The sequence below is a fragment of the Colias eurytheme genome, chromosome 21 (genome assembly GCF_061535395.1).
Source record: "Colias eurytheme isolate Ceu_HAF_F1 chromosome 21, ilColEury1 Martin Lab GWU primary, whole genome shotgun sequence".
NCBI classification, from domain to species: Eukaryota; Metazoa; Arthropoda; class Insecta; order Lepidoptera; family Pieridae; genus Colias; species Colias eurytheme.
In genome coordinates this window covers 7,390,262-7,406,437 of record NC_143000.1, presented here as the reverse complement: position 1 = coordinate 7,406,437, position 16,176 = coordinate 7,390,262, and the positions used below count along the sequence as shown (strand labels likewise).

Here is a 16,176-nt window from a genome sequence, read left to right as displayed (position 1 = left end):
TCATTTGTGATAATAGATGGCGCCACAGTGAAGATGGTAAATTTTTCCATCTTGTCAATTTATGAGCGTTTTCAAAAAAAAGTGTACCATGGCTGAATTTATGGATAAATTTTAAATGTTGCATTTTTAATAAAATTTTGATTTAGAAATTTTAAATATACATCATAGTAAGTGAAATTATATTTAATTGCTTGCAGATTGATTTGTTTTACGAGAAATCATCAAAATAAATTGGGACTGTGAAAAAAAGTGTCAGTTTTGCGACAGTCATCAATGCTCAAATAACTATTAACTACGAAGAAAGACGCAAAATATTTTGATTGTGTTACGAAGATTATAACATACATTATTTAAAAAATAGAAAATTGAAGTCGACAAATAATTAAAATTCCTATTAAACTAGCTTTAAGTTCTGTTTTGCCACAGCTGATGCCAAAGTAGCCGTTACTTTTACGATACATAATACATTTCGATTAAAATCGGCAAAGTGATTATTTTATTTCGGAACAGTTAAACCATTTTCAATATTGAAATCAAATTATTTGTGTCCCTTATAATAAAAAAATGTAAAAACTAAAATTTTTCTTGTCGCAAAACGGGGGACTGTCGCAAAACCGATAGACCATTTTTTATAAGGCTAGGTTTATATTGAATCCAATTAACATGGTTAAAATAAAACCGAGAATACGTTTACAAAAATTTTATTTTAGTCTCATAAAAAAAATACACCAACACACAGTTTGACACAGTATCAATTTTAGGGTAAAATTCAGAGTTACACTACCTACACCTTTTAACTTTCCATACATGTATCACATATTATTATGTATTCAGGGTATACCTGCTGATCAACGCATTCATTGCAATACCATTTTTTGCAAATTATACATGTCCTTTTTGGTCCCGAGATAAGTGAAACCTAAAAATATGAAAAAATTATAAAAATTATGAAGAATATTACAATGACAATCTAGACTTGATGCATCTACAGACGCTCCGATTTGGTTGGTGCCAACCATCCGACCACGACCAAATCGGAAAGTGTGGAGAGCGGTCGGTCCGACATAATTATTATTAATATTGGTTTGACGTGGTCGGATGCGCCAGCAATTCCGACCAAACCAACTTCCTATCCGATCCAACCAAATTGGAACGTCTGGAAGCTTTGTTCCGACCAAATCGGCTCATTCCATAGATTAATATAGGTAATTGGCTCATTCACATTCGCAACGCCGCCGGTGTAGGACGTCAACATGAACGCCGAGGGAGTTACGGTCACCGAACGTGACATATTAATAAAATTGCTGGAACTATATAAAGACTTTCCCTGTTTGTGGGACTAAAGTAACAAAGATTACGCAAATAGAGATGCCAGAAATCAAGCGTATTTTATTATGTTAGAAGTATTAAAAAAAATTGACAGTGCGGCTACATTAAAAACCTTAAAAAATAAGTTGTAAGAGCCGCATATGACTGTAATTTTCTCTATTTCTATAGTAGAATTTAGCCCATTCTCTTCGTACTATGGTCAACTGACATATTACTCTATGGTCAACTGACAGCTGGAAGTCCAACCGTCGGACAATCTGTAGCAATGTTGGAATGGTTGCCTTGTCGGTTCCGATATGGTTGGCACCACGTTGGCACCAACCAAATCGGAGCGTCTGTAGATGCTATTGGCTTTATGCTGCAGTTTTGCGACTTTTCTTGTCAGCCTATAGGTCACGAAGCAAAATGTTGCAAAACTGACGTGACGTTTTCTTTTCAGTTTTTAGTCAAAATTATATTCTGACGAAAAAATGTGCCTACACTGATTATCAAATGTAAATAACGGTTAATGAATATATTGCTCATCTTCTGAAAGTATTTAAACGATGTTTACTTACATGTATCAAGTAATAATAAGTCTCAAGGGTACGGGAATCACTCTCTCGGAGTTTCTTACCAAAAGCAGACATGAGGTTTTTATGGCTGCTCGGGAACATTTTGGTGTCACTAAATGCTGGACAAGAAATGGCCACATATTTGTCATCGGATCCGGAGGTGTTCGCCATCGCGTGGAGAGTATCGCTGATTTTAAGCCTATATCTGCATCACAAGACAAACCCAATCCAGGTACCTCTGCTTCATCCCATATTTCCACCAAAGATAGTAAGATAGTCGTTCGCTCAAAAAGGCTTGTTAAAGGCACCAAATAACAATAGTACCAAATAATATAATATTTATTATGTACATTGTTCAAATGATCATCCTTTTCAATGTTTCCGTTTCTTCTATTATGTATTATTAGTTATTACCGTTTTTATCAATTGTCTTTATATGTTAGTTCCACCATTTGATACTACTATATAAATATACAACGTCTATCTACCTTCTGCTATATTAAATTATGTTTTACTACCTTCTTTTTAATTAACTGCGTTTACTTTTGTTTGTTTACATTAATTTACAATTTGTATTCTGTTAAAAGTTGTCAACTGTCAAGTGTCAATTTATTGTCAATGTAAGTCTGTCAAATGTCAAATTCTTATTTTAAGATAATGTTGCCATTTGTAAATTAGATCTTGGAATTGTCATTTACCTTTAAGTTTCGTTTTTTTTTTTATTTTATTACTTTTTGGCTTGTATACTTGTTTAATTTATAGATAAATTCCGGAGAGTACGAGGTGTAAAGTATAAATACGTTTATTTTTATTTTTTTTAGCTGATATTAGTTATCTATTCTGTTTTTTTTTTTAATATTATTTTATTTATTTTTTTATTATATAAGTAGTATATTATTATTATTATTAATCTTTATATTTTTTATAATGTTAAATATCAGTTCTGAACATTCCGAGTATCATGATTGCAGTCAAACAACGTCACCGGATTCTTTAAGCAGCGATGAGAATAGTTTTCATAGTGCTTCCTCTCCCCTCTCCCTTGCTCTCCCTTCTCTGTTTAATAATCTTCAGAAAAATTTTAATGTCGTTCACATTAATGCACAGAGCATTCCGGCTCACTTTCCTGATATGCTTGCATCATTCGTATCCAATAATATCCACGCTATCCTGGTTTCCGAATCATGGCTCAAGCCTTCCCTTCCTTCAGCCAATTATTCCCTTCCCGGTTTCCATCATATCCGAAACGATCGTATTGGCAGAGGTGGTGGTGGAGTAGCAATTTATCTTCGGACTCATATCCCCTTCAAAATGATCCAATCTTCCTCCCAACCCCCTCCAAGCAATACTACCGAACATCTCCTTATAGAAGTCCAACTTCCTCATTCCAAAATTCTCCTCGGCGTCTTCTATAGTCCTTCTTTGACCAATAACTATTTCTCTTCCTTTGACCTTCTCCTTGATGACCTTACTCCTGAGTATAATCATCTTATTCTCATGGGCGACTTTAATACATGCTTACTTAAGAATGACCACCGAAGTAAGAAATTATACTCTCTCCTAAATTCACATAATCTCCATATACTGCCGCTTAATCCTACACATTTTTCTCCTGGCTGCTCCCCTTCCCTTCTTGATCTCATCATTGTCTCCTCTCCCCTTTCCGTATCCAAACATGGTCAGTGCTCTGCTGATGAATTTTCCTATCACGACCTCATCTTCTTATCCTATAAACTCCGTCCTCCTAAGCTCAAACCTTCATCTATCCTGCTGCGTAATTTTGGCGGTATGGATCACGACCAACTTCGACTTGATGCTTCTGAGTGTGATTGGCAAACAGTTTTTGACGCAGATACAATGGATCTCAAAGTGAACTTATTCAACGATATTATGCTCGCACTGTATGATAAACATGCTCCTTTAAGACCTGTTAGGAAAAAACACACACCTGCTCCGTGGCTGTCTCCAGAAATAAAATCCCTTCTTAGTAAAAAACATCGTGCTAAGACCAAACTGAAGATGGCCAAATCCACTGAGATGCAGGACAAATATAAAACTATACGTAATCGTTGCAACGTATTGTGTAGGGATGCACAAAGACGTCATATTCACAAGTCGGTCGAGAACGGCGACCCTGTTAAAATATGGAAATTTTTAAAATCTCTAGGAGTTGGTAAATCTTCCCATACCTTCCCTTCATGTAACATCAACCTGGATAATTTAAATTCTCACTTTGCTTCTTCATCTTCACTTAACGCCACTGTAAAAATTAACTCTACCCTTAATAATCTTTCTACCGCTTCTACTCCTGATTTTCCTCTGTTTATTTTTAAACAAAGTTCTGTTGATGAAGTTAAGAGGGCTATCCTGTCCATATCGTCGAATGCCATCGGTACTGATCTTATCAGTCGTAATATGATCATTCCTATCCTTGATATCATTATTCCCGTCATTACCCATATCCTAAATTTTTCAATCATCTCCGGAACTTTTCCTAGCTCCTGGAAGGATGCTCACATCATTCCCCTCCCCAAAAAACCTAATCCATCCAACTTATCCGATTTCCGTCCTATTTCCATCCTACCATTTTTGTCCAAAGTACTCGAGCGCCTTATCCATTCCCAGCTTAGCACTTTCCTTAACATTAATAATATCCTTAGTCCTTATCAGTCTGGTTTCCGTCCTGGTCATAGTACGACCACTGCACTTGTTAAAGTTACAGATGACATTCGTTACGGTATGGATAGCAAGCAACTCACAGTTTTAGCACTTCTTGATTTTAGCAATGCCTTCAACATGGTAAATCATGATATTCTGCTGAGTTTGCTTCGTCTCATTAACTTTTCATCGACAGTTCTTGATTGCTTTTCAAGTTACCTGGGCGATCGGCGGCAGCGTGTTTTGTTGGATGAAAAACAGTCAACTTGGTGCGCAGTTTCCGCCGGTGTGCCTCAGGGTGGCGTCTTGTCACCTCTTCTCTTTGCCATTTTCATAAATAATCTCACTTCTCAATTAACTTCTCCCTACCATATGTTTGCTGACGACTTACAAATTTATACCCATTCTACGCTCGATGAACTACCAAATGCTGTTCATTTTATTAAAAATGAACTGGCTAAAATTGTCATTTGGTGCGATCAATTCGGCCTTAAGATCAACCCCGCAAAAAGCCAGGTTATTGTAGTTGGTAGTCCTTACCAAATATCTGAGGTTGACTGGGGTATATTGCCTGCTGTACATATTAACGATGTTATAATACCTTTTAGTAAGCATGTTAAAAACTTAGGTATTCACTTAGATCAAACTTTATCTTGGTCTCACCAGATTCAAGAACTTGGTCGGAAATTTTACGCCGCGTCTAGTTCTCTACGACGTCTGCGTAACTTCTTACCCATACCGACAAAAATTATGTTAGCACAGTCCCTACTCCTTCCCATTATTGATTACGCTGATGCATGCTTTCCTGATTTAACAGTTGAGCAACTAGACAAACTTGAGCGACTTCAGAATTACGGTATTCGGTTCGTATTTGGTCTCCGTAAATACGACCACGTCTCCTCTTTCCGCAAGAAACTCAAGTGGCTCCCAATTCGTCTTCGCCGGAATGTGCATTATTTGCTTCTCCTGTATCGTATCCTTTTTGACCCTAAGACCCCCTCCTATCTTAAAACGAAATTCAACTTCCTGCATTGTGAAAGCTATTCTCTTCGTTCGGTCGATAGGCTTGTTCTGTCTACTCCTTTTCGTCGCACTCATTACTTTGGTAATTCCTTTACAGTCACTGCTATAAACCTATGGAATGAACTGCCGATAAACATCAGACAAGCCCAATCCCTTGCTTGTTTTAAAAATCTCGTCCGAAATCACTATTTAAATTTGGCTTTTGACTCGGTATAGCATATTTAGCTCATTATATTATGTATTATAATATGTATATTATTTCTTTAATGACTCCTTGTCCTTTGTCTTTTATTATTTTATATGTATACTAGCGACCCGCCCCGGCTTCGCACGGGTGCAATGCTGATACTAAATACACTATAGAAAAACTGTGAAGTGTGAACGTTGTGTATAAAAACATAGCGACCCGCTCCGGCTTCGCACGGGTATAAAATATATAGCCGGGCGGCCGGCCGGTACCGCCGCAAACGCTACGTCCCGCAATTTATAAATCTGTAATATCTTCGAAAATATTCACTTAAATCATACGGTGTAAAGGGCCATATAGATCTATATTAAATGAACAATGTATCCAAGGTATTTAATTGGTTAAGAATTGATGCTGTATTGGTTAAAATCGCATCGAAAATTAGCCATTATTTGTCGTAAAAAGTAAATGACAAAAAAAAGTTATTGTGGGTTATCCATAAGAGATAGACATATACCATCGCGGACTTTTCTGTAGACCTTTTCAATGTGTATAATACTTAGTACATTATTTTGATAAAACTCGTGGGGTTCAGCCTGCGTTTGCAATGTAAGCGGAAAAAATGTAATTTTTTACGACATCACATTAGAAACCTCAAAAATAACAGTACTTTTCCACTATTTAATGGATGTTATTATACATATAAACCTTCCTCTTGAATCACTCTATCCTATAAAAAAAACCGCATCAAAATCCGTTGCGTAGTTTCAAAGATTTAAGCGTACAAAGGGACATAGGGACATAGGGACATAGGGACAGGGAAAGCGACTTTGTTTTATACTATGTAGTGATGTATTCATATGTATGTAAATGTATATATATATATTTTTTTTTTACTTATGTTATGTTTATTTTTGTTTATGTATGTGTTTATTTTATAGTGTTTAGTTTATTTATAATCTTTATTTAATAGTATTTTGTTATCTTTGTATAACATTATTATTTATTTATCTTTGCGTATACTTTCTACCTACCTACCTCCTATTTCTAGTTTATTATTTATCCTTTCTATCAGTTGGTTGCCTGGAAGAGATCACTCTTAAGTGATAAGGCCGCCTTCTGTGCTGTTTTTCTCTTAGAATAAGTTTTGTTTGTATTTTATGTATTTTGGCAGCACAATAAAGAGTATAAATAAATAAAATAATAATAATTTGTCTCAAACCAGACAGTAGAAATTGCAACGGCCGTTGCACTCACAAAACACGTCTGTTTTACTCGAACTGTATTTGAAAATAAGCTTTTTTAAATTGGCGGACGGTGAAAGTAAACGATAATTTTGCCATTTATAAAATTCAAATAGTAATCTAAAATTTGTAAGTGGCATTATTAGCCGTGATAAACCCGACATGTCCGGTCGGTACCACTTTTTAAGATATTTTTGGAAATCAAATTGCTTTTAAACGATTATAAGGCCTTAATTATGAACTACATGCGACGATTCACAAATAAATGTACTTTTAAGACGACACTAAAACTTATGGTACCTTGGTATAAAACTTTTTAGAATCGCTTCTTTAACATCGAAGAACTTGGATGGGGACACGCCAAAAACTGACACTTTAGTTTTAAAAATGATTATTTAAAAAATAGTACGCAATGTTTCCGTGAATTAATTGTTTGCATTTATCAAATTATGATGTATTTAATACTTTTCAAGCATTAAAATAATTAGCCATCATATAAATTTTACTTGTTATTCGACTTGAAACACAGGGGACAGGCCGAAAGTGAGGGGTACACTTTTTTTTGAAAACGCTCTTATAAAGAAATGTAAAGAGATATGATTATGTAATTAAGCTGAAATTAAAATTTATCGAATAATTTTAATGAATTATATTTATATAATTTTTATAATTAAAGAAAAAAAAATACTAAAATATATACAACTTGAACATAGAAATCAATTTTCATGCCACCTAGAACTAACTTCATGCTGTTAAATTTAGGTGTCGGTGTGCGCACTGCGCGCGCATCGTAAAAATCAAAGAATATACTACTCTCTAAAATTCATTCTTATCATTTTTCTCCATCGCGCCAAAAGAAGTATAACTTCAAAAAACTTCCGTTCCCTTGTTAGCCTTCAGCACGTGGAGTGGGATCTTAAAGCGCGTCACACACGATGAAGATACTATAACTGTTATATTTTATATTACAGTATCTTAAGGTATCCGGTATCAGCGTTCTGACCATCATTTTTCTTTTTGTCATTGCGTACTTTGAAATACCCGAAATTTGTTTCGGGTCATTTGTAACAGGATGGCGGTTCTACAGGGGTCTTAGCTTAGTACGCAATGACAAAAAGAAAAATGATGGTCAGAACGCGGATATCGGATACCGTAATATAAAATATAACAGTATCTTAAGATAAAATATTATAGTATTACTTCATCGTGTGTGACGCGCTTTAGACTATTATAATTAACTACTCTTTTGTTGTTTGAGAGTAAAGACATTTCTTAAACTGATTTTTATTAAAACTGCTTCTGAGATTTCTGTATATCTGAGATTGTAACTATTGGGAACTAGGCTGTATGAATGTCTTTATTTAGGTAAATGTATTGGGTGAAAATAATAAAACAGTAGGTACTTAAAATTTAATTTATTTACTATTATTAAGTGTCAATAATTAAAACACAATTGTTGTTTTTGTGCCCTTACATTAATCTTAACAACACCTACATTGGCACTAATATCATTGTAAAATTAAAATTATCAATTATTTCCATACCAAATCAAATAAAAATAGTGGTCCAGCACTTATACAATTAAATACGTTTTATATAAGGTCTCAACAAAATAATCAGTTGAATTAATTGGAAAGTCATACAAGATTCAAGCATTCAAGATTTTTATGTATAAATTAATTAAGTTTAATTTTGTATCCTACAACTGTTATATTTTAAAATACAGGACTACAAGTACAAACCCTTTTATAATGCAGCAAGTCAAATGTATTTAATAACAATATATTTTGTTGAGAGCTTATATGTTGTCACAGAGAAACCAGAAAAATATAATATTTACGAGACAAACCAAATTTAATAGTATTTTAAGAGCCCATTTCAAAAACCATCATCAAAATTCACTTGATTAACCTAAACTCTTATTTTAAAATATCTTCATAATTTGTGAAATACTCAATTGGTAATTTATTAAATGCAAAGGCACTATTATGTTTTGTTAAACTACAATTAAACTATCAATACATAAAAAAAAACATTGTATTAATATTATTACAAGGAAATCATCAGATAATTACATTTTGTTGGTTATTATAAATGAGTTATCTTTTGAAGCAAACTGTAAAAATCCCTTGATCATAATTTATTTGTCTCTTAAAAAAAATATCCAGTCATATATTGATTAAACATGATACATTGACAAAATTGTTTCATAGTGTCATAATAAATGGAGCTTTTTAGTTGTATATTTTGTATTTTATTATATTTAAAATCTCTTCTGAAGTTAGAAATCCCATCAAAAAACTATAAAGCTCCACAAACTATGACACTAGATAAGGCTAAGGACTCACGAAGCGTTTTACACCCGCGCCCGCCGCGGTTGCGGGCCCGCAGCTTTTGTAGAATACAGATATTTATGTAAAAAATTAAAGCACATTTCACGACGCGTTTTACGCCCGCGGCGTGTGCGATTGTTTGCGGGTCCCGCTGCACCGGCGGTCATCTACTACCGGCGGGCGCGGTTCGCGGTCCCGCAGCCGCGGCGGGTCCATGGCGGTCTGGAGCTCAACTGATCGTTTAACCGCCCGTCTTGCAACCGCTCGTCTTGCGATAATCAGACGCCAAGTTTGCGAGCGATAATCGCAACCGCGACGGCTGCGTAACCGCAAAAAACTCCGGTCTCGTGAGTTTTGAAAATAAAACTCTATTCCGCAACCGCGGCAGGCGCGGGTGTAAAACGCTTCGTGAGTCCTTAGCCTTAGACATACTTAATTACGACAATATCCAGACAAATAATTTAAATTTGCCAACGTCATTAACAAGTCTTATCAAATTAAGATACTTCAACTATCTATGATACCCCAATTTCAATTAACCATATGCATTCACAATCACTCACGATACATTATCACATTCACCGTTTCACTGTTCCACTAAAGTATGATCAAAAACTAAAAAGAATTTTCTACATTAACCCAGAATAACCTATTTATATCGCTCCTGCAGCAACAGGAGCAATAAAAATAGTCATCCATTCTGCATATAAATGACACATTATAAATAATTTTATGCAGGAGTGATGCAGATAATTGAAACCATTTGAACGTATATGAGATTTAAGTATCGCTCCTGCATAAAAATAATGCAACAACAGGAGCATGGACATCTATCCTGCATAGAATCGACGTATTATACATATTTTTTCGTAGAATAACCGAGATGTTACTGCCGCTTCTGCATCAAAATAATGCAACCATGACATGTATTTAACATAATAATGACACATTAAGATACCAAATTTTTACACAGGAGCAACAGAGATAAACCAGGTTATCATACAAAATTCTTTATAATTCGCAACTGTTTAGCACGGTCACATCACACAGGCTTTAACTTTTCACACAGTGGCCGCTGGTTCAGTGCTCGCTTGCTTCACATATAACGCGAATCATGTAAAAAGAACGCTGGATGAAAGTGATGGGGTGTGTTTTGGCATGTATCGAGTTTAGCACGAAAGTTATTTGCTGCTTATTTTATTTTTGAAGTAGGCTCTCGAGTCGTGGCTTCGCAACTACATATTTGTTATTCTTATACCACCTCATAACACCAAATAGACCAATAAATCGCTAATGCGCAGCTTAACCGTCAGTGTTCTTTTTACATGACGCGACCTATACTGTACTTTAGCACGGTCACTTCACACTGCACTATACTACACTTTAACACTAAATCACACAGTGGCCGCAGGTTCGGTGCTTGCTTGCTTCACATAAGCCTCAGTGACCGTCAGACCGGGAGGTAGAGTCACATCTCTGAAGTATCGGTGTCGTTTAGCGTCTCGTGCTGTGATGCGTCTACAAGGATCGTAGACGAGCATCTTTTGGAGCAGATCCATTCCCACTTCGTCGAGATTTTGTACCTGTAAGAACAGAATAAGAATTAGTAATTTATACTCATACTAGGTTTTGTACCTTAAAGAGCAGAATAAGAATTAGTAATTTATACTCATACTAGGTTTTGTACCTGTAAGAGCAGTGGGGCTAGACAAGTGGCTTTCTATTAGCGTAAAGTTCAATAGAATAGATTATGAATGTATGAGATTGACGTTTGATTACGACGACGACGACGATTGATTACGTCAATCTCATACATTCATAATCTATTCTATTAGACTTTACGCTAATAGAAAGCCACTAGTCTAGGGGGGCAGAATAAGAATTAGTTATCTATACTAATATTACTAGTGGTCCGCCCCGGCTTCGCCCGTGGTACCTACATGTTTAAACTATCCTATCTCTCAAGTTGGATCGAACTGCACATGGTGTGCGAATTTTATTATAATCGGTAAGATAAAGCTGAAGAGTTTGTTTGTTTGTTTGAACGCGCTAATCTTAGTAACTACTGGTCTACTACTGATTTGAAAATTCTTTCGGTGTTAGATAGCCCATTTTTTAAGAAAGTTTTTAAGGCTATATCATCACGCTAAGACCAATAGGAGCGGAGCAATGCGGGTGAAACCGCGGGGCACAGCTAGTAATAACATAAATGCAAAAGTTTGCTAGGATGGATGGATGTTTGTTACTCCTTCATGAAAAAACTACTGAATTTCAACAAGTCAGTTCATTACATTTCATTTACACTACTACACACAAGTCATAGAAATACTTCGGGTGAACCGCGGGGCATTTGTAATTAATAAATACTACCTTCGCTATTATGATAATAAGTTAAAGATTTCATTTCTCAGTTGAAAAGTTATTTAAAGTAGAAATCCTTCAAATTCAATTACTTTTTTGCTAACAATCAAATCATTTTTATATTGTTTGCAGGAAAAACGGTGGGACACCTAGTAAATAATAACCACTACGGCTAAAAGATTTGTAGAATATTAAGGGCCGATTTTTCAATGCTTGGATAAATCCATCCGTCTAATAAAGTATTACACGATAATATTAAAATGTCACGTTAACTGTCAAATACGGGCAATTAGAATACGTTTTTAAAATGGTAGTTTTATACATTATTCAACGAATAAGTTTTAACCAAGGATTGAAAAATTAGCCCTTATAAAATAAATGAAACATACATGATTATGAAGATTGAATGTTGTCCAGTTGGGGAAAGTTGGCTTGTAATCAGGTAAAGATGAAACTCCCGGCCAAATTTCTTCTGTCGGAGTCCTAAGCATTCTGTAATAAGAAATAATAAACACTTTAGAACCATTCATTGAAATAAATAAAAATCATACTTTTAAAATAATAAAAAAAAATGTATGCGTGTACAAGAGTACACACGTAAGAAGTGAAACTTCTTTATGACCTTAAAAATGTCACGAGTATGGCGTAACGCAAATATGTCACGCGTACGGCGTAACGCAAAATTGTCACGCTTACGGCGTAACGCAAAAATGTTACACTAAATTTTTGTCCAACCCCGATAAAGAAGTTTCACTTCAAAATTTTTAATCTTTAATTTTTCGTGTTAATCTTAAATTCGGGCTATCTATGAAATTATAGACTTCCATTGGTCAGATGTATAGTCATAGAAGTTATTTAACAAACTATTTTATAATAACTCGGGCCCCGGAATCACAGACACAATAGAAAATCTATTGTGTTGTGGACCGATCGGGCCGTTCGGGCCTCAATGGCTCATTAAAACAATATTTTACCTGAAAATACGGAAAAGTTGATCAATCTCCGAGTCACCCTGGAACAGTGGTTTCTTGGAGGACATCTCAGAGAAGATACATCCAATGGACCACATGTCAATAGGACAGGAATATCTGAAATTGAACAAATAAGTTTATAAGTTTTTATTTGGTAGTCAAACATGAATAAATGTTAATATTTTAAAATTGTATTTTTAACTTTTCATTATAGTATCAAATGTTTATTTATTTATTTATTTAATTAAGGTCAGCCAACAGTTGTTTACATCAACACAAACATACAGAAACAAGAACACAAAATAACGTTGCTAATAATGCTAATAATGTTACTGATATAACCTAAAGGCTTTCAGTTACAACTACTTCTAACGCCGTTAGTACACCGACGCATTCGCGTGCGGCAGCGAAACAACGAAAAATCTGTCAGTAGTATGGCAGGTTTTCGCATATGATATGTCTCACTCTAGCACATAGATAGATGAAATAGTTGCGTCCTTGTCAGTATTGTTTCGCAAGGAACTGCGAAATGGCCATTACACAGACGCATTGCGAAAAAGTTGCGAAAACATTGCTGTTTACTAAGGTTCCGCAGATATTTCGCTACGCAGTAGTTTCGCATAGATTCGCTGCCGCACGCGAATGCGTCGGTGTACTAACGGCGTAAATGTGGAAAACGCATTCTAACTGACAGTTTTCAACTACTACACATCCATAGAAATCATATTTACTCAATAAATGGAATATCCAACAGGGCATTAAGTTTTTGTTTGAATTTTGATGTTGTGTACACATTTTTTTTTAACCATTTATTGATAGAAACAAACATACATTAAGCATACAGAAGAAACACCACATAAAACACCTCAATTTGATTATGGTGCACAGACCTGTACAGATAGATGATAAAAATTTCACTAGAAAAAAAAAATTGGTTGTCTGTAAAGTCGGTTTACTGACGATAGTTGAACGTGACAATGTCCGATTGTGCTTCTTTGTCGCTCGTTCCGCTCTCTCGCTTGCACTTCACGTCTTAAATGGAACGCCTCAGAGCGAGGTAACGCCGCATGAGTCATGTTTTTTCGTGCAGCCGGCGCTATCGAATTATAAGACGTTGTCACGTCAATATGTAATGAAAAATGTTTAACTACCTCTGTCCTCCGAGCAGCACTTCGGGAGCTCTGTACCACAGAGTGACCACTTCGTGCGTGTACACTCGCACAGGCACGCCGAATGTACGCCCCAGACCGAAGTCCGCTACCTGAAATAGTAAAAAAAAATATATAAAAATTATAAAAAAACTAGCTTTCCACCTGCGTTATCAAAGAAAAACCCGTTCCCGTTCCCGTGGGATTTCCGGGATAAAACCTATCCTATGTTAATTCAAGTTACCCTCTATATGTTTGCTAAATTTCATTGTAATCGGTTCAGTAGTATTTGCGTAAAAGTTACAAACACACACACACATACTTCCATCCTCACAAACTTTCGCATTTATAATGTTTTTAAATAAATTAAATGTAAATAAGTAGGATTCGTAAATCGTTCATAACAAATGTATACATATATGCCTTTTATTGGAATCTAAATGAAATAATATGAAATATGTCTCTCCGTAGTTAATAATCAGTGTAGTTTTGCAAGTGATTGACTCATATTTAAAGATAGTATAGATATGTTCTGAAACTGCCAACATAATGTAAGAAAGGTTAAATTAAGGTTTCATTTAACAATGTACATTCAATGTATCAGCAACACACAAATATAATTAATAAAACTAACCTTAATAATACCAGTCTTGTCAATGAGCAAGTTTTGTGGCTTGAGATCGCGATGCAGGATGCGCCGTTGATGGCAGTACAGAATAGCACTGTTTATTTGGAATAAGTAGCTCTTCACTGTCACTGGGTCCATAAACTGGAATAAAATTATAAATATCATTGTTATTATCCAGCAATCATTTCTTTTACTTGCTAGTTGCTATGAAACACTTTGTTCAAATGACTAAAGCTGTTGGCTATTTTATTTTCAGTACATTAGAGTATTTTGTAGCTTTAAAACATGGGATAAACCTATTATTTATTCAATTACTTCTTTATATATATAAAACTCAAAGGTGACTGAAATAGTGATCTATCAACGCACAGCCCAAACCACTGGACGTATCGGGCTGAAATTTGGCATACAGGTAGATGTTAGGACGTAGGAATCCGCTAAGAAAGGATTTCCCGAAATTCTTGCGGGAAAGGGGGAAAACGGCGATGCACGTACAAAGTCGTGGGCGGAAGCTAGTTATTAATAAAACACTAAGGAGCATACCTTGCCTGATCCCAATGAATCCATGTATTTTTTGAGATCCATGGAAAGAAACTCAAAAATTAGATACAGCTTATTCTCCTCCATGAGAACATCTTCCAATTTCACAATATTTGGATGGTTCAATTCTTTGAGCAAAGAAATTTCTCTGTAAAAGAGGTTATGTATAAAATTTAAAAGAGAAAATACAATTATTAAATGTGTAAGAACTTTAATTCTAAATTAAATTTATGATAGATTCATTTTTAACACAATATCTAAGTAATTTATTAAATAATTTATAGTGGTAGTGGTACTTGCAAATTTAAACTTTGAAACAATTTCATATAATGTTATTAGTTATTTTAAAGATTATTTTAGTTAAAAAAGATAATTATTTGTATACAATTTTGCTATTCTACAGAACCTATAAAATTTACCTTATAGCCGTAGAAGGTACACCATCGTCTTCCGATTCTAATCGTATTTTCTTCATAGCCACATACTGTCCTGTTATTTTGTTTTTACCTTTGTACACAACACCGTAAGTACCTTCACCAATCTTTTCTATTTTCATGAAATCATCCATTTTAATGTTTGAATTTTGTTACAATCTCAAATAACAATGTGAAGGCAATTTCTGCAAAAGACGACAGCGTGTTAGTCAATTCATTATGAATTGTTTGATTGTGAATTCATTTGATTCGGCTTATTATTACGTTTACTTACATTAATTACGAGGTTATTTAAGAAAAACTAGAGAAAACACATCAATTACCAGTGTTCTGTAAAATTGTTAGAAATAAAAGTTACGCGTTTACGGTTTGTTTCTAACGAATTTTAAACGTAAACTTTTCAAAATTCTGACATATTTTTTGACAACTGTAGTCAATTTTAATATTGCCATGATTCTACATTCGATAATAGAAAATTGTTGGAAAGGCATAGCACATTTTTAATCTATTAAAAACAAATTATTCCAAAAAAAAAATATATTTATAGGAAATACATATATATATATATATATTTGGATTAGTCACTTGACTTGAAAAGCTCGAAACATCTGCTGAGATTGATCACGTCCATTTTGAAGTAAATGAATAAAAGACTTTAGTTTTTCGTACACAAACAAGCAAACAAATAAACAAACTAAATATGTGATTATAAGTCTTTTATAATTTTCCACACTCGCATAATTAATTCAATTAATTCACCACATAC

The 16,176-nt window shown here is 34.7% G+C and overlaps 1 protein-coding gene across 2 annotated transcripts; it reads right to left on the bottom strand.

Moving 5' to 3' along the window:
- Window positions 1-10,384: 10,384 nt before the first annotated feature.
- On the bottom strand, window positions 10,385-15,908 carry Cdk1 (Cyclin-dependent kinase 1). Of its 2 annotated transcripts, none has more exons than XM_090114528.1 (8): window positions 15,769-15,908; window positions 15,396-15,595; window positions 14,980-15,124; window positions 14,443-14,577; window positions 13,812-13,921; window positions 12,664-12,777; window positions 12,079-12,181; window positions 10,385-10,911 (listed from the first exon to the last, which is right to left on the bottom strand). In XM_090114528.1, the coding sequence occupies exons 2-8, from the start codon at window positions 15,542-15,544 to the stop codon at window positions 10,723-10,725; spliced, it is 945 nt and encodes a 314-aa protein (XP_089970654.1). In that variant the 5' UTR covers window positions 15,545-15,595; window positions 15,769-15,908; the 3' UTR covers window positions 10,385-10,722. The 2 variants fall into 2 exon arrangements, with proteins under 2 accessions (XP_089970654.1, XP_089970653.1); XM_090114527.1 differs by having other exon boundaries at window positions 15,685-15,868.
- Between the last annotated feature and the right edge of the window lie 268 nt (window positions 15,909-16,176).